The sequence below is a fragment of the Mustela nivalis genome, assembly GCF_964662115.1.
Source record: "Mustela nivalis genome assembly, chromosome: 6".
Classification (NCBI taxonomy): domain Eukaryota; kingdom Metazoa; phylum Chordata; class Mammalia; order Carnivora; family Mustelidae; genus Mustela; species Mustela nivalis.
In genome coordinates this window covers 39900080-39919722 of record NC_139025.1, presented here as the reverse complement: position 1 = coordinate 39919722, position 19643 = coordinate 39900080, and the positions used below count along the sequence as shown (strand labels likewise).

The following is a 19643-nucleotide window of genomic DNA, read 5'->3' as shown; positions in this document are numbered from 1 at the left end:
ACTGTAATACCAAATGGTCATAGCATATACTAATAATAAATATACATGTTATAACTGCTAAAGTAATAGGGCATCAGTAGATTACAATAGGCTGGTTTTGTTATATGTAATAAGCACTTGTATTTATGTATAATTGCTTTGCAACTTGATAATTGAGGTTGTACTCCTTGTGATAATTTAATAACTTAATGGCTTTGTCAGAGAAAAAGAAAACCTGTGGAGAACGTAGAATTTGAACTAGACTTTAAAGGATGGTTATACATTTTTCTGTAAGTAAGGAGGAGGGACAGGGGATTCCAGTTAAGGGGACTGACATGAGCAAAGGCTTAAAGGAATGAGTGTGCAAATTTGGATCATTGAGTAGGTCATTTTTTACTTTTTAAGAGGGTTCATGTAGTAGCAATAAAACTCTAGGTAGTTCAGAATAAAACTGGAAAATCCTAAATGTTCAACCAAGATGTTTGAATTAGTAGGCTTTTGATATGTTATGAATTCATTGGGCTTTTTCTGGATTAACATACACATATAATTTAGGTCTGAGATTCCCTGAGAGATTCACATACTCCTTGCATCTTGAAACACTTGGCCTAGTTCATGTAAGCTGATGACCACTGCCAGTCTCCTTTCTGCCTCAAGTGGTTGTGCCTGGTGGGGGAGTGTCAGGTCAGCAAATTTATTCTGATGCTTTAGTTCTCTCTGCCTGTTGTTCATTCTAACCTGTGCCTGATCAGCCTCTTTTCCAGTTCTTCCTTACTAATCTCTAGGTTCCAAGTCAGCAACATAAGGAGTGTCTGCTCATAAGAGTTGTGACTTCTTATTTAAAGCTTTCTTTGTATCTTCTTCACTCTTAAAAATATTGTTGGATCTGTATTTTGTCTATAAGATAGTTATTAACTTTCCTGTTTCTCTTCTTTTGCAGACCTAGAATATCAAGACATAATGGGAGCATTTTTAGACAAGCCAAAGATGGAAAAACATAACGCCCAGGGGCAGGGTAATGGGTTACGGTATGGGCTAAGCAGCATGCAAGGTTGGCGAGTTGAAATGGAGGATGCACATACGGCTGTGATCGGTTTGCCAAGTGGACTTGAAACATGGTCATTCTTTGCTGTGTATGATGGGCATGCTGGTTCTCAGGTTGCCAAATACTGCTGTGAGCATTTGTTAGATCACATCACCAATAACCAGGATTTTAAAGGGTCTGCAGGAGCACCTTCTGTGGAAAATGTAAAGAATGGAATCAGAACAGGTTTTCTGGAGATTGATGAACACATGAGAGTTATGTCAGAGAAGAAACATGGTGCAGATAGAAGTGGGTCAACAGCTGTGGGTGTCTTAATTTCTCCTCAACATACTTATTTCATTAACTGTGGAGACTCGAGAGGTTTACTTTGTAGAAACAGGAAAGTTCACTTCTTCACACAAGATCACAAACCAAGTAATCCGCTGGAAAAAGAACGAATTCAGAATGCAGGTGGTTCTGTCATGATTCAGCGTGTGAATGGCTCTCTGGCTGTATCGAGGGCCCTCGGGGACTTTGATTACAAATGTGTCCACGGAAAAGGTCCTACAGAACAGCTTGTCTCACCAGAGCCTGAAGTCCATGATATTGAAAGATCTGAAGAAGATGATCAGTTCATTATCCTTGCATGTGATGGTATTTGGGATGTTATGGGAAATGAAGAGCTCTGTGATTTTGTAAGATCCAGACTTGAAGTCACTGATGACCTTGAGAAAGTTTGCAATGAAGTAGTCGACACCTGTTTGTATAAGGTAGTTAGACTTTTTTTTAAGAGATAAAAATGGTTTTATGTTATCTTAACTATTACTCTAGTATTTAATCATTATAGAAACTGTAGTTCTCAGACATAAATTGTTGGCACAAAATTGTAGGATACTCTTTACCAATTATGAAAATTTAGGGACTTCTTTTTAGAAAGAAATTACACAATATGCAAGAATTATAATCTAAATGGTCTTTTAGTAACCATGACTACCTCAGCTTTTTAATATTGTGGGAGATTATCAAAGGCAGAAAGATTATATCAGAGTGCATGTCTTAAAAGGCAAGGCATGGGGAGGGTTAGGCCTTTGTGTCTAATAAATGAAAAGTATTTTAGAATTCTAATATTTTATTTTTATCACATGATGTCGCCATACATTCATGGAAGTACTTTGAGACTATAGTCTAATCAATCTGTAGCAGCAACAAAGAGAATTTAGTGATCACTTGGTTTGATGTAATAAAAATAGCCTTGAACGTGGAGTCAGAAGAACTTGGTATGAGAATGAGTATGACTTCAGGTAAGCTATTTAAGCTGTCTGGAAAATCAGTTTCTGTAATTGTAAAAAAGGTAAGAGATGTTATCCGCTGTCTCATGGGGTTGTTGGGATGATCAAAGGGGTCATGTACGTAGATGAGCCAGCTCAGCCCCTTTATCTTACAGATGTGGAAGTTGAAGCAAGAGGAAGCAGACTGAAGAGGCAGGCCTTGAGTCAGGCTTACCTCTGTCTCTTTTGTACTCCACAGTCTCTGACAAATTGTTTGACCTCTCGCAGCTGTTGAATGGAGCTGACAGTAGCTAATTCATAGGACTACTGAGAAATTAAATTTTTTGTCCATACTGTTCATTAACTTGTTCTTTGATTTTCTTTCTTTTCCTCTAACAAATGTTGATTTTGTAAAACTCTTCTGAGACTGCATATTTGATTTTCTCTCAGCGTGCAGAAATAGAAAGTCATCTTACTGTTCTTTGTAGTGTTATAAGCATACTGCCAGCTCTACTTAAAATCTTAATTAAAAATCTGATCATACTTAGAAATCAGGTTTATGTAACAAATCAAGTTTATGTAACATCCAGCACATAGGTTTAAAAAAACCAATAGAGCAATGACTTGATAGTGCAAACTGTTGATTGCTGAATTTGAGGAGAGCTGAATAGTGGTACCTGTGCTCTTTGTCCCTTTTAGTGTGCATAAAAGTAGTATCTATTTATTGGCCTTATTGTGTAGCTCTTGAGAACTAAATAGTTGTTGGCTAGATTAAAAGCTCTTTTCTTGGAGAGAATTGTCATGTTCAGACACTAGTCAGTTTTGACTCAGCTAATACTTTATCTTGTCTGCATTCTCCATTTTAAAAAATTATTCAGTACCCTATCACTTGCCACATTTTATACTGTTTTTCCCCAAGATTCTTTTTGATATTAAATTCTTTCGTATGGTTTGCTTAAACTTAAAGTATAAGGTCAGTTTTCCCATATTGAGGAATCAAATACATAATATGTAAAAGTTAACTCTAATTCCTAATAGGGAGGGGAATATGAGGAGGCTAACATTGATTCAAGTATTTTAATTACAGCATTTTGAATAGGTGTCTTTGAAAATGAATGTACTTCCTAAAAGTTAAGCCATTTTTTTAAATTATGAAAGTTAAAAAACTGGTTTTTAAATTATATATATTTAGTTTTACTACTAATCCCGTATTTATATTTATTATGAAGCAAATTAATTGGCTTCCAAATTTATTTTAAATATAAATTTGTTGAGTATACATGTAACTATAGGTCAAATCCTCTGGAATTTTATGTTTTGTTGATTGAGTGAGAGAGAGAGAGAGTGTGTGTGTGTGTGTGTGTGTGTGTGTGTGTATTTGTGTTAGGTATCTTCAAATTAATTAAGTAGGCAACCAGTAAATGTTTGGTAGTATTTTTGTTTTATAGCATTTAAAAATAAAATGATTGTTACAATGGAGGTTAACTTGTAGTGCTTCTCCTATCTTTTGGAGTGTTGGTTATTCTGTATACCATATACACTGTATGTGTTTGGGGGGGGGGTTGCCTCTCCACATATGCATATTTTTTCCTCCTAGTATATGTATATATATGTGTCATTACTAGAACAAGTATAATTAAAATTGTCATGGCTGTAAAAGTTTTCAGGGCTTTAAAGAACAAGAAGAAAGCGTAATATTTCTCCAACTTTTTTCTTCCCAGGGAAGTCGAGACAACATGAGTGTGATATTGATCTGTTTTCCAAATGCACCCAAAGTATCACCAGAAGCAGTGAAGAAGGAGGCAGAATTGGACAAGTACCTGGAAAGCAGAGTAGAAGGTGGATCATTTAACAAAAAATAAGTAGCTTTATTAAAGAAAAACCTCAACACAATCAAACTTTAGTATTTTAGCTTTTAGGTCTTTACATGCCTTTGACATCTAGTGTTTAGTGTACAAAAGTGGGAAAGGGCATTTCTGTAGTAACTGTTCAGATGTTTTTGATTGTCCTATTACAGTTATAGTAGAAATAAGAACTAGTGTGACCCTGTACATTCTGTTCAGGATACTTTTGTTTAAAAAGGCTAAAAAGTGTTTGTATGCTTTAAAATTCTTGATGGATTCACTGGCATGTGTAGTTTTATGCCAGGAAAGTCTGATTTGTGGTTTATTTAATTATAAACAGTTTATTTATGATGGTGATAATCTGAATACCATCTTTCTGTGTAAAGCTATGTGTATGAATTTAAGGTCTTTAGGATTTTTTTTAATAACTTGAAGATTACAGCCTGGTTATTAGGAACTTCCATGTGCCACAGCTTTTAAAAGTTTGTTTAAAACTGTATTCAAGGCTTCTTGACTAAGCCATAAACTTCCTCACCAAGACAACATAGACCTAAATAGAAGATACAATAGGTTTCTACTTGGCAGAAATACAAATGCTGAATTAAAGCAAGAAATAAGTTGGGAATTTCAGGAATATATTTGTCATAATTCTGCAAATTACTTTGAGACAACTAGAAAGATGTTTGTAACTCTCAAGTGTAATGCCTTTAAATATTTGAAAAAATACAGATGACCTTTTACGAAGCTACTGCTTTAAATGCTAAGTCTCCCCAGAGAATTCCATTTGGCTGCATATATGCAGTAAACTTATAGATTATGCAGTTTTTTTTAAGCAGAAAAGCTTGACATGCCTATGATAGCATTAAAATGCATTTTGGGCTCCTAATGTCATGAATTTGCACGTTAAAGATCTAATAGCATGTAAGCATTGACCTACACACTATTATATCCTGCTGTGCCTGCATTATTAAAATTAATATGCACTTTAATTTTGTTTTCTCCCATTTTACTGTTTGATATCAATTATAATCAGTCTGCTATTAGAACCATGATTGGTTTTGACTTTCGGTACTATCTAGAGCTGCTATTTTGTTTTTATTGCTCTCCCCCACTTGATAGTGATATATCTAGTATGTGTGTGAACTGTTAGTATTTCACTCATTGGACATACTATTCACTAAGTTTGTTTTCTCACTATTACCCAAGGCTCTTGGAATTTTTATATTTAAAAAAAATCATTTTGATATGTTACTTATTTATAATACAGTAAAATACTTAGAATGCTACCAAGTCATATCACATTGGTTCAGACTGCTGGCTAGTAGAAAAATGAAACAGTAAGAATATGTATTGGGATAAATTGGTATGTGGTTTATTGGCACTTTAAAGTAACTTGGGTTAAAAAAAAAGTAACTTGGGTATATGTTTTCTTACTGATTTAATGAAGAAGTAATTTAGTTTTATTTACTATGAAGCAGGATCACATTTTAGAAATGAATTACAGCTTTTCTCTTTAGTGTACACTCTCTAAGTTTTTGGTGCAGTTCTAAATAATTGCTTTAGATACATAACTTTATGTTACAATATTAAGCTTTATATTGCTTTTTATCAAGGAAGAATTGCTACCTGAACAGAGTTTACATCAATCTCAATATTTTTGATATGTTGAAATATTATACTTGTATCATTCAGTCTGAGATTATTATGTCACAAATCAAATTTCATATTCTTTATTGAGGTAGGTTTGATAAGACTGCAACTAGAAAATAAATACTATGTTAATTAAAATTCCTACTATATTTTAAAACATAGAATGTAACTATTTACATTGCAAAAGTTGTTCTACATAAAAAACACTACATTCAGCTTCCAGAACAGGCACTGAACATTTCTTTCTTTTTTTCTTTATTTGTTTAAATACTTGGCTTCAAAATTGCTGTGATCTACTAAACCTCCTTTTATTTGCTTTGAATACTTCTGGCTTCTTTGTCCGTGCCACAGAAAAGAGTTTGCCTTTTTAGCTCTCCTATTACCTGTGCCCTTCAAAATACTTGACTCTCTAGGGTTGCGATTAAAAAGACTCGGCTCATAATTTAAACTACATCTCTTAAGGTTGTGGTCCATCTAAGCCAGTTTAAGATTGTACCTGTACATATATACTTTTAAAATCTTTTCTGTTGACTACCCAAGCTTTAAAGTTGCTAATTTGGAGATAACTGATAGGATCCCACAGATGCTGTGTGGAGGGGAGTAGGGAAGAGCAGAATGTGTTTATATGTGAGTATGGGAAACAGATCTTCTATACATATATTCTTCAGTAAAAGCATTCAGTCTTTTTGCAGTTCTAATTAATGTACAGTCCAAGAGCAGTTAAAGAAATATTTCATTAAATTCATCTTGTTTTCCTTTTTAAAAGCAGAAGAAGCAATGCTAGTGTAGTGTTAATGGTAAGACAGTTTAAATGTGTTGTCCCATGTGGAATAGAAAATACTGTTTTTAAAGCCTTACATTAATTTTTTTAAAGAGTTTGTCTTCCTGTAATTTTCTTCACAATTAAAATACCCTAATATATATTTTAATAAAGGAGATGTAAGATACATCAAATATAGATGAATCAAGGTAATGTTTTTTAGACCTGATACTCTCATTGATTAAATTTTTCATCAGTGTTCATTTCTGTTGTATTTAGTTATCTATCCAATAATTGTATTGGCTTAGCAGAGACTGTATGTTAAGTGTATTACAGCTTTAGATTGTGAAATTGTGCAGCTTAGGTAAACATCAAAACCCTTTATTTTTGTACAGCAGATATCCAGCATTAGAACCATGTAGAATACTAGATGTTAAAGATTATACAATAAAGGAACTTGGCAAACCAAATCTGAGATCCTTGCTTTTTGTTCGATTTAAGACTGTTTTTTTTTTTAAAAATACCAAAAAAAAAAAATCATGGTAAAATTTGGCCTTAATTCCAAAAGGACAATTTGAGCCATTTAAAGAAATATGGGTAGCAGTGTCTGTCTTTTAATATGTGGCTTTAATGAGGAATTGATATTTTGAGACTTGATCGAAGGATGGAAGATCTTTATATGCATTGTAATTTTCAAAGGTATTTACAATTTGAGAACTAGAATGATAGTTTTCTTGCCCTAATGATGACAAAGAGAATTTCTTAGTATAAACACTTAAAAACAGATAATTGAGCAAAACTTGAACTTTTAAATTACAAATACCTTTGTTATGATCTTGCATTTAGAGGAAATATGCTAAAACTCCAAGTAAAAACTTCTTATACTTGACAGTTTGAGAATTCTTTAAGTTGGTTGTACATAATTGTTGGTGTTCTGTGGTATGAATGACAGTATGCATCTCTGTGGCAACACTGCAGATCATATCACTATCCCCATTTAATAACTGGATGTTTTGAAATTAATTTTAAGTGTAATGTATCTATTTACTGCTAAAGATATTTCAGACAAAAATTAAGCTGTGAGTGGTATTCAGTTATATAACCTAACCTGCACATGCTACTTAAGTATCACTTTGCGAATATAAACATACGTAAAAATGATTTGGTTAGTATATAATCAAAAAATTCCTTTATACTTAAAGGAGTTTTTTTTTTCATTCAAATTTTGAAATTGGTTATTTTTTTTTAAATTTGTGCAAAATTCATGAAACATGTTTCTTTCTAGTCTAAAGAGAGGAGTTGACCTCCTCAAAAGTAACTAGTTTGGCATTTTAAGAATATTCTCATTTGTATACCCATATCCTTGATCATGTAATACATTGATTTTAACATGAAATTTTTTTCACATTTTTATCCTGTTTATTTTCATTCTTTGAAGTTATTCTGGAAAGCATCTCATTTGTTGTATCATTTTTTTGCATCCCTTTGTCATAAATTTTCAAAGGTCAACTTGATTTTTTTTCCCTAATACCAGCTTAGAAAATCTCAGATGTGGTAAATGCCATCTTTAAAAACCTAAGTTATCTTTGTTTCAGTTTTTTTTTTTTTAATTAAATTTGGACAACACTTACAAAAAAAGTACTTCTGATCCCCAGAAATCATAAAGAAGCAGGGGGAAGGCGTCCCTGACTTAGTCCATGTGATGCGCACATTAGCAAGTGAGAACATCCCCAGCCTCCCACCAGGGGGTGAATTGGCAAGCAAGTAAGTTACATTCTGAGTACTCTTAATAATTTATCTCAGTACATAAAAATGTAAGGTGTTCATTGATCAGATGTGTACTTATCCTAATTTCTGATGTTTTCAAAATGTTTAATGTCTTCAAAATGTTTAGCCTGTGGTTCAGTGTTTTCACTATTAATGATACATGATGCACATTTAGAATAGGTGTCAGAATGTCATTATGTGTAACTCATTATACTAAAGACTGTCTTTAGCGAAGGCTTGGGTTATAGGATAATAAATTAACACAGTGAAACAATTTTTGAAGCTAAATGATGCAGTACTACAAAATTCTGATTGTTGTTTTTATTGCTACTATTTTAATTTGATTTTGTCAGTCAAATTTGAGTACCCCAGGGATGAGCCTCTTTCTCTTCCTCCATCTAGGCCATTTTTCTACATCTCTGATTTTCCCAGTGTTTTTGGTTGTTGATTCCTGGTTGGTTGGATTTTGTTATGAGGGAAGATAGGAGGATGTATTTTTTGCCTTCTTATGTGTGCATTTCAGTTCTTAGAACTGGACTAATTTTTGTCAGATATTAAGCTTTACATCTTTATAAACCAAAGTGGAGACTTTAAGAAATTTTATAATTCAAAAAAAAAATTTACAATTCAAACATTTTTACCTCTGATATCCATATAATGGTTCCCTACTATGTTGTTTATAATCATTTCTCTAGTAATTGTTAAAATTCCTGTTTGAAGGTTTTATTTCTTAGAAATCTTTTCATCAGTATGACCTGTGAAATGACTGTCTATGAAATTGCTTTAAATCTATTTTGGAAGTAGGGGAGGCTATAACTTACAAATAACACTACAGATTGTTTTAATAAAATGTTATTCAGAATGTCCTAGATTTGGCAGGGAAATGTCATATTTGACATTTTAGCTTTAATAGAGTTTTTTAAAGGGGACATTACAAAAAAACAAATTTAAATGTAAAATTTATCTAAATTATTTTATCACAACAGTTGTTGAAATAAACTTCTACTTCAAAACTAACGTTCAGTTCTTAAAAAGAATATAGATTAGTATTAGATCTTAAAACTGCATCATCATTGCTGACTCATAACCACATAAGCCAGTTCAAATGAAGTAGACCATATATAGACTGATTTTTTTTTTTTTTTAAACCATGACTTTTAGTCTTCTGTTAATTTGGCTGGTAGAATGTTATATTTTAGAGTAAATTCACCTCTAGTTTAACACTGGGTCTCAAATATCTTATAATAATTTATTATATATAATAAGGTGAGGATACCTATTGACAGTAAGAAACAGAATTAAAATAATTCTAAGATTATCTTTGACATTTTAATGAGCACCTAACTTTGAATTATTAAAGTTCTGTGTTCTAAAGAATTAACTTTCTGCATTTTTTTTTAAATTTAGGCGGAATGTAATTGAAGCCGTTTACAATAGACTGAATCCTTACAAAAATGATGACACTGTAAGTAACATTTTGGCTGCGTCTGCTTTCCCTTTCCTTCCACTCTAAATGCATATCCTTCCTACCTGTTTCTGCAGAGCTGTTCACTGTACCCATTCTCTTACACACCCCTGATCGATTGCTCTGAGCTCTGGCTGCACCACAGTTCTAGTGACTAGGGACATAATCATGGTGAGTGGCCACCTCTCTCAGAAAAGAAGAAAGTCCTTTGAATTCTTCTTGTTTCTTAAAGCCTCTATGAGCAATCAGCTTCAGAAGGTTTGCCTCCACTAAGTGATTTTTTTTGAAGGTGGAAATGATACCTCTGCTCAGAATCTTGAATTATTCTGAGTTTTATAAACAGCTGCAATGGAACTTCAGAATGCTCAGCTCCACTTCGTAGTTTTTATGTTTGGAAATACTTTCAGAACCCTGAAACACATACTTCATTTAAATGCTGAAGTAGAGAATTCTACTATAAAAAGACATTAGAATGTCCTATTCTCAAGTTAAATTTCCAGGTTAGAATGCAGTTGTAGTGTGGTGTTTACAGAACAGTGCTAACTTACCATCATTTGGGCACAGCTCTGAGATAGAAATTGCATTATGACACCTCCTCAAATCTCATATTACTTGAAGCCTTAATCTCTTATGTAGTAAAAGTTTATAAAGTAGTGTTCTGGAGGTAAATTGGGTTTTAATTGAAGAAAATAATTTTTTTTTTTTAGTAATTATACTGGTTTAGAAATACATTTGGTCAACCTCATGGTAAAATTGTATTTAAAATATTTTATTCCAAAACAAAACAAAGGGCTAACAGTTTTTTGAGCAGATTGAATACTGATATTTCATACACAAGCACACACACACTTTAAAAAGCACGTGCAGTCTAAATGTGAACTTTACAAAAGTTTACCTTTCTGCATTATCCGGAAAGTAATGTATTTTGGCACCTTTCAGCTTTAATGTAGTTCCTTGTTCTGCTCTGTTTCCTTTTATGAAGGACTCTACATCAACTGATGACATGTGGTAAAACTGCTCATTTAGCCATGGAGTTTACCTTCACCTCCAAAGGAGAGTACAGCTCAACTTCCTTGAACCTTTGAAGCATCCATCCTCAACTTTAAAGAAGGACGTATGACGTGGGTGAGAATGGATCACACCAGAGAACTCAGCAGTACAACAGCTAGCCCAGGACTGATTTTTTTTTTTTTTTGTAAATTTGAGACTTATGTAAACGTGATTTCAAACCATAATTCATGTTGTAAATCAGACTCCAGCAATTTTTGTTGTATGATTTTGTTTTTTGTAAAGTATAATTGTCCTTGTACAAAATGCTCATATTTAATTATGAACTGCTTTAAATCACTATCAAAGTTGCAAAAAATGTTTGGCTTGTTGTGTGATGCAACAGATACATAGTCCTTTTAAGTCATGTTGTGTTTGGACTTGGGGTCGGGACAGGGAGAGCAGCAGCCATGTCAGCTAGATGCTCAAATGTGCACACGATTATGGAGAAGAATTCCAAAATCCTACAAAGCCGAACATCCAGGGAGTTAACCGAAAACTGTCTTGGCAGTGGGGTTGGCACTGTTGATAAGCTGGTCCCTTCATTTAACTGTCTTTTAGGTTCTCACCTTGTTGCCAGGAGTATTGCAGGTAATACAGTATATTCATAAGAGTATCAATCTTGGGGCTAAAATGCCTTGATTCTTTGCACCTCTTTTAAAAGTCCTTACGTTGAATTACTAATTGATAAGCAGCAGCTTCCTACACCTAACCGGAGACTGCCACGTTTTTGCTCTCATGATTGGCTGGGCCTGCTGCTGTTCCTGGTAAGGTATTCTGAATTCCATTTTATCAATAAAGCTTGATTTAACAAACAAGAAATGTAATCATGTATGTGTAATTCCTCCTCTACCCCGCCCTTTTAAAACACCATGCCATTGTAGATGAGAAGTTTCTCATGGGGAAAGATGTTAGTCTCTTTTAATCAGGAAATACTGTTACTCAAGGCACGGATGGAACTGTTTCCCTTCCGTTACAAAGACTACGAGATTTAAGTCTGTGGTTGTTTCTTAATGTGTTTTTTTAATGGATTTCTTTCTGGCTGCTTATTTTTCATTAAGATGTGGATCAGCTTGAATTTGCCTACTGTTTAATTAAAATAATTGTCAGAGCTTGACAATCTAACACTCTGTAGTGGGGGTGTGTGTAGGGATATGTGTGTGTGTGTGTGTGTGTGTGTGTGTGTTTGCCTGTGATTCTTAACTGGCCCATGTCTTTAGAATCCAAGTAGTTAAGATGTATTTGTGATTTGAAATGTAGCATGTTGCTAATATTTAGCTGTTGGCCTTTAAAAATAACTTTCAAAGCTTAAAGAATTGTAGATATAAAAATAACCTAATTTAATTTAGGCTTAAATTCCTCTGATTAAGCATGTGAAAGTAAGTTTTTAAATCTGTCACACAGAAAAGACTACTGTTTTGTGCCCTTCTGTATTTTTGTCTGTCTAGGTTGGATATTGTATTTATTACTGTGTAATTTAATCATTCAGTAGGCAGATTCCCCACTAGAAAACTATTAACATGTAAGATTACAGTACAACATTGAACACAAAATCGAAACTGTGTATAAAAAGTAGTATAATCAATTTTGTTATATTTGTTTTTTTCCCTAACTTGGAAATATACATATTTGTATATATAGCCTTAAAACTAATATAAAGTTAGGGGAGTAGTGGGCAAGGTAATGTGAAGTGTCTCAGATTTAAGTAGTTACATACCAGCAAAACCTTTCCATTATCCCTCTTATTTGTGAGGCGATTCAATGTATTTAATTGTATTTAATTTATAACTCAATCCAGCATGAATGAAGAAAAACACATACTATTTATCTTTAGAAATTCGTAACAGTTGGAATTATAGAACCATTTCCAAACTTACAAATAAATGCTCAGTGTCTAAATCTGTGGTAGAGTGCGAAGTATGAGATGTTCTGTTATGGCTTGGGAGGCCACCTCCATGTGGTGTCAGCGGATCGCAGTGCTTCTGCTGGTGGAGAGTGATTCCTAGACCTACTAGCGCTGACAACTAAATTTCTAGTGTAAGTAGCCAGCTCCTTAGGACTTAAAGTAGACTGAGTTTTTTAGTTCTAGAAATTTCAAAACCATGAATTAGCTTTTGAGATGCAAAATTATAAGTCACGAGTATTAAAATATGTGATGGAAAGCTATATTTCAAAACATAACAGCATATTTAGAGTTGTTTTTTTATTTGGGAATTTTTAAATAGGAGGTTAAGATATTCCTTGTTAAAATTAATAGTACTGAACTGAAGCTTGGAAGTGAGAGAAAACTATGAAGTGTTCTCTGAGAAGACTAAATCTTTTCCACATGAGTTAGCATTGCCATACTATATATAATTTTTCATTGTAAAAAAGGAAGTGTACATTATAATTGCAGACTGTATGTGTTCTTGATTCCTGGGGGTAAGGGTGGGGGGTGGGAACCAACCACACTTTCAAAAGGCACTTTTGCACCTCTGTTGTGCACTTCATTTTTGTACCACTTAAGTTCTTGCCCTCCCAACCCCCTTTTGTGTGCTAACTAGCATCTCAGGGCAATGCCTCAAAAAGTTTTTGATCCGTTTTATGTTATTTCCTTTGGAGGGTGAAAGTTCTTGTATGATAATATACCGTTCAAAATGTACTTTTGTTTAAGTGTTTTCATAGGATGAACTCAATTTGCTGCTTTTAATGGGAAATTCATTTTGTGTAGACTCTTGTTACCCTAATATTAAAAAATTTTACTAATCTCTTATTGTTTTAGCAAAGTAAACTCTCTTAATTTCCACTTTCTTCAGGAATATACTTTTACAGATAACAGAAGCAGTTCTCAATATTAGCATTAACTTTCAAAAAATCCAAGTGGTATTTTTCTTAATTTAGCTTTAGAAGTATTTCAAACATTTTTTATTAATAATGCTTGCTTCTAGAGTACTATGCAATTAGTGTACTGCTCCAGCCATTTATTTTTTTTTAACCACATTAAGAAATTTGGATTAAAGACTAAATCAAGTACGTAATTCAAATAATCTGAATTATACCAACACTTTTAGTGACCATCCATTTGGCCACATATTGGTTCCGCTAATCCATCTTTTCCACAAGATGTATTGAGAGTTATCTGTAAAACATTGTTCTAGGCCAAGTATCTTGGAACTATAAAGACATGAAGAGGTCCTTGCCCTCAAGGAGTTTACATTTGAGTACAATTTATAATCTAATGTATGTTAATGTTGTAACTGAATCACACATCCAAAAAAAATAGCTACAGCCCTCCTACTACTCTCTGCCAGATAAGTTTCCTGAATAAGGCGGGCCTCTGCCCTAACCAGCTCATTTGTACTTCCATTATTCACTTGAAAACTCTTCCGTTTATTTTCCTCAAAGTTAGAAATCTCATTCAGAAGAAAATTTTGGTTAGCATAGTAATAAAATTGGATGGAGGAGGCTCAATTCTATTCATTATGCTTGACTACCTTCAACAAACGGCCTTTACTCCTCCTGCTGACAGCAGTCAGAGAAATAGGTCATGGAGTTCTTAGAATTCTCCAACCCGGGAAATACTGGTGGATTTTGAGTTTAAGGCATTCAAAAGAAAAAAAGGAAAAAAAAAAAAATATATATATATATATAGCTAAATTTATCTTATTTAAGAAAAAATTTTTTTTAAAAACACTGCCAGTGTTAATAACTAGTTTTGGTCAAATGATTACTGTGTGTTTTAGTTTTTATAAATAATTTCACTGCCCATCTTTATTGGACAAATTCATACGGGAATTCAGTGTGTGATTTCTGAAAGAACTGACAAAATTGGTTACAGGATTTCTTTTTTTCATTTTGAATTTCATGGTGTATACTTTTAATTCATAAAGTTGAATTAGAGGTGAAAGCCTATGATGTTTTGTTATTTGTACAGTATTATGTTAGGCTTTCATAGTAGAAAATATGTAAATATTTCAGTACATAAATGTTCCTCTTTTAAGGCTTTTCTTTGAAGGAACCTTAAAGAGTTTCATACTTTTGCTTGCAGATATTGCTGGTGAGATGACCATTTTGTAATTGAGTGTAATTGAGTCTTATTAGTTTTTCTTTTAGTCATAGGATGACTTTTTTATAGTTTGAAACTTTAGAAGCCTAATTTTACTTTATTTCTTTCGATAATGTGCCATGAGTTTTGGATTGTATTTTAAGTTATACATTACTTTAGAATATGCTTGAAATATTTAAGAATACATTTTCTAAATGTTGGGACTAAATTACTGTATTATTTTGTTGGTCAGAATAATAAGTCTCAAGTGTTATTATTGATAATCAGAATGTCATACAGAAGTGAAGAGAGCCATTTAGTTCCACTTTGTTGTCAAATGAACATTTCTACTTCTGTTCAGCTTTACATAGATTCTTTCCCTTTTACCTGCTTTATATGTTAACTTAGGGGCCTCTGCTCTTAAATTTTCCTGATTATATTACCAGCACGTAGGAGTGCACCAACTAGAAAAGCTCAGAAATATTTAAACAGAAGTTGACAACCTGTTAGATGGGGGAAAATATTGCTTGAATTGATACAACAAAAAGTGACTTTTTTCCCCCCTCACCTAGCACGAAATATTTCTTGATTTCCTCTGCTATCCTCTTGGTGATGGTTCTGTGTCTCTATTTCTCTCACTCTCTTTAAGCAGGCCTATTCCATTTTCTTGGGTGCATTACCTCACCAAGGCCAATAGACACTATATAAAGTGAGCCAAAAATGAGAAAACTTGGGAGATGGAGGGGTGGGGAGATGCCAGTGAGGAAGACACAGAAGATCACTCTTAATTATTTTAAAAGCAGTTGGAAGGTCTTCTTGAGCCTAGCTGTATATTATTAAGAACTGTTGCATCACATAAACCAGCAACAATCAACCTTTACTTCCTCAGATCATTTGATTTTTCCAGCAAGGGAGATAATGGTAAAAATTACTGCTGCTTCAACTTAACCGAGAAAAATAAATGTAATGTTTATTCACCACAAAACCCAATCTTTTTGTTCTTTAATTGCTCCAAAACTCTGTTTTCTGTTAGCTTTCTTACTGAATTAAATGTTTAGAAAAGTTTAATGTTTTCCCTTTCTTTGCCTCCCCTCCCCACCCCCCTTTTCCTTCTGATCCAGTAAAGGACATAGAGTAACATTTGTGTTTGTATGGTACTATCTGAAGTAAGATTTGTTTAGGGGATAGGGTAGCTGCAGAACAAAATTACTAATAATTAGGTACAGTGGTGGGTACAAACTCATTTTAGCAGTGGTTCTTAACTTTTTTTAGGTTTCCAGGCCCTTTGAAATTGATGAATCCTAGGAACTTCCTTACCCAGGAAAATTCACATAATGTACATTACTTCCCCAAAGTTGACAATATTGCAGTGGTTCATCAGCCTTTTTCCTGCAAAGCCCATAAAAATTTCAAGGGCATCAAAATAATTTGAATCTGGGGCGCCTGGGTGGCTCAGTGGGTTAAGCCTCTGCCTTCGGCTCAGGTCATGATCCCAGGGGCCTGGGATCGAGTCCCGCATAGGGCTCTCTGCTCAGCAGGGAGCCTGCTTCTCCTCATCTCTCTCTCTGTCTCTCTGCCTATTTGTGATCTCTCTCTCTGTCAAATAAATAAATAAAATCTTAAAAAAAAAATAAAATAATTTGAATCTATTTTAAGAAAGTGTTTCACTTTTTAAAAGATGGAAGAGGTAGATGGGAGCCTAGTCTAGAGCTGACTATGAAAATACCCTTTTAAAAGATATTTTGGGGGAAAGTGAGTGATTAAAGGTGAATAAAATAGAGTATTTAGACTGGTTTTAGAGGATAACATCACTCTACGCCACTTGAATCTCAACAGAAAAGAGATAAAAAATGGAAATTTGTAATGTTTCTGACCTGTGTCATGCAAATACAGTATATTCACAACACGTTTAACTGTCAGATCTCACTCAGGTTTTGAGCTCCCTTGTCTTAGAGTTCATTAAATGTTGATTTCACTTCAGTCGTAAGATAAGATGTAACATACAGCCATTAATGTACAGAATTAATGGGATTTCACTAAAATACAACCACCATGAAAAAAATCATTAGGTTGTTGCATTTGTTGCCAAAATTGGATGTTCCCATTACAGCTTGCTTAATTTCCATTTGTGGAAATTTTGAAACACAAACCATTGTCTTACTTGGTTAGCCATTGATTAAGGCAACAGCATATACCTGCAGGAAAGTATCTTGTTTGTAGTAATTCGCCCCAAAGGTAGTTGGTTTCACTATTGGTAGTTGGTTTATTTCACTTAATTTGTATAAATGTTATGAGTGGAGAGACCATGTACATGTTAAAGCATGTTGCATTATATATATATATATATATACATATATATATATTCATTTTTTAAATCTATAAATGTAAAACTAATACAACTGCAGAAATATTTTTCCTAAACAGTGTATAACAAAATTCTCCACAGTTAACTCACGCACTGTTTGCGTTTCTGTGATCCAAACTTCTAAAGAAATTCCATAAATGTATATTTTGTATTATGTACCATTTTCCTGGTCCAAAGAAAACATGTGGATTCAGTTCTAACTTTAAGAATGTACTCTCTGTTTTTAAGTCTGTTGAAGAAATTGCATTCAGCCTGTGAATGATTGCAGATTGTATGTGAGATGAAAAGTAGAAATAATTTCTAGTTTGCAAAACTGGTGCCACTAAATAAACAGGCAATTGCATAACGTGTGTGTGTGTGTTGGTGATTGTTTGATACTGCAGGCAGCATTTGTGTTCTGCCTAGAAACGGAATTTTGAAGTTAGGAGGATACCTTAGGAGAATTTTTGTTCAATTTGGTTTATTGGCTAAAGAAGATAGAACTGATAGTCATAATTTGAACTAGACTTGTCCCTGCTTGATTCTAGGAAGTCAGTTGCAATTGATGGTTATTTTCATAAAAACATTCCAGAAACAAAGAAGCCTGAAGTCCTTCGGCAAGAACATTTCCATCTATCTTCTTATGATAAAGATTTCTTACTCCTTTGGAGAATTGGGAATTGGGAGCAGTCTCAAACTTAACCATTTAGTGTCCCTGGTGTAGTGCTCACTTCATAGTGGGGTGTGTGGGTGTGTCTGAGTGTGTGTGTGATACTGCTTCTGCTAATTCTAATACTTTGTTGTATTACCTGTGTTCATGTCTGAAAGTGTGACTTATTTTGTAGGCTTGCATAATTGAATTAGAGAGATTTTAAAGTACATTGAGTTGGTGATTTAAGTGAAGTTCTATAAACTGCAGAAGCCAATTTTTGTTATAAAATGTGTAATGAAAACATTGAAGGTAACAAGCCTTGGAAATAAAGTTGAGGCAAATAAGAATTTATTTGGCTCACATGTAACTAGTGCCTGTTCACCTGTCAAAGTGTAGTTCTGTATCTTGGAGAACAGTTTTTGTTTTTTGTAATTATTCTTTTAAACATTGAAAATTGGGTTTTTTATTTTTAATTAAAAATGGTTTATTTCAAATATTTTTTCCCTTTAAGTGATTACTTACCAAGAAACTAATATTGGGGTACTCTTCCCTTGTTATCACTTAATTGCTTAGATGGAAATTCCCATAAGTTTTGATTCTAGTTGAAAATCTATTCTTAAATGAACTACCCCAGAAAAACTTATTTTGCATGCCGTCCATAGGATTCATTTACTTGCCACAAAACCACCCATTTACCAGAGATAGGGAAGGGATTTGTGCTCCGCTGCTGCCTGTTGTCTAAATGAGATTCATAGTAATTTCTCAGATACCTTATAAAAGGTGATACAGAGTATCTAAAAAGCTTCTTAAAAGACTGTGTTTCATGTTAATAGTTATACCATTACCTAGATAGTAAATTAGCTAAACATACTGCACATGTGTCCTCCTCTGCTTATAGTTTAGGTACTGGCTTGGGTGTCCCGGACCAAAGTACTTTCTCTGTGGCTTTCCTTATAGGTACAAAGAGTTTTTCCAGATGTTAAGGTTTGAACTAGTGAAATTTATAATTGAAATTTCTGTTTTTTATTTTTTAAAAATTTTACTAACTTTTTAGAGAGAGAGAGAGTAAGAGTGGAGGGAGCAGAGGGAGAGAGACAAGCAGACTCCATACTGAGCACAGAGCCCTGACACAAGGGGCTCAATCCCACAATCTGAGATCATGACCTGAGCCGAAATCAAGAGCTGGACGATTAACCAACTGAGCCACCCGGGCATCCCTCTAATTGAAATTTCTGATTTCAAGTTTCTCATTTGACCATTTTTGATCTACAAAAATGGCAATTTTATTTGGTTCAATTTCATAGTTTCTCAGGCTAGTTCTTGAATGATCAGATTGCAAACCAATACCTCTCTCGTTATTTCAGTTTAATCGTGTCTCCTTAGAATTGACCCCTAGGACTGGATGACAGGTTTAAAGAAAAATCATGCATATAGAAAATTTGCATATATGAAGCTTGATAAATACAATACCAACTTTATAATTCCAACTTTGAAATTAAAGATATGTTTTTATTTTAAATTAGTTATTCTTTGTCATTTTGACTTTGCATAAAGCCCCCTCTAGATGCTCTAGCATTAGATCAACTTGCTTGGACATCGGTACGGGAAATGTTATTTCAGCAGCTGACCCAGAAAGGAAATAATAATAATAATAAGCAATAGGGCATAGCTTATGTCAAATGTTAATGCTGGATTATAATGTAGCATAAAGAAAGATGGGAAAATGATTTTTAAGATTAGAATGACACCAAACTGAGGTGAGTGGAGAGTTTCTTTCAAATACTAAGGGTTTTGAGATTATGGATCCAACTCAGTCTGA

The 19643-nt window shown here is 33.7% G+C and overlaps 1 protein-coding gene across 3 annotated transcripts in view; it reads left to right on the top strand.

Moving 5' to 3' along the window:
- PPM1A (protein phosphatase, Mg2+/Mn2+ dependent 1A) overlaps positions 1 to 11626 on the top strand; it is a 40323-nt gene extending 28697 nt beyond the window's left edge. For all 3 annotated transcript variants that reach the window (XM_082736515.1, XM_082736516.1, XM_082736517.1), the window contains 5 exons: positions 920 to 1773; positions 3993 to 4110; positions 8181 to 8289; positions 9700 to 9757; positions 10740 to 11626. In XM_082736515.1, the coding sequence (XP_082592641.1) occupies positions 920 to 1773; positions 3993 to 4110; positions 8181 to 8289; positions 9700 to 9757; positions 10740 to 10769 (1169 nt within the window). In that variant the 3' untranslated portion in view covers positions 10770 to 11626. The remainder of the gene's footprint in view (positions 1 to 919; positions 1774 to 3992; positions 4111 to 8180; positions 8290 to 9699; positions 9758 to 10739) is intronic.
- Positions 11627 to 19643: the final 8017 nt, after the last annotated feature.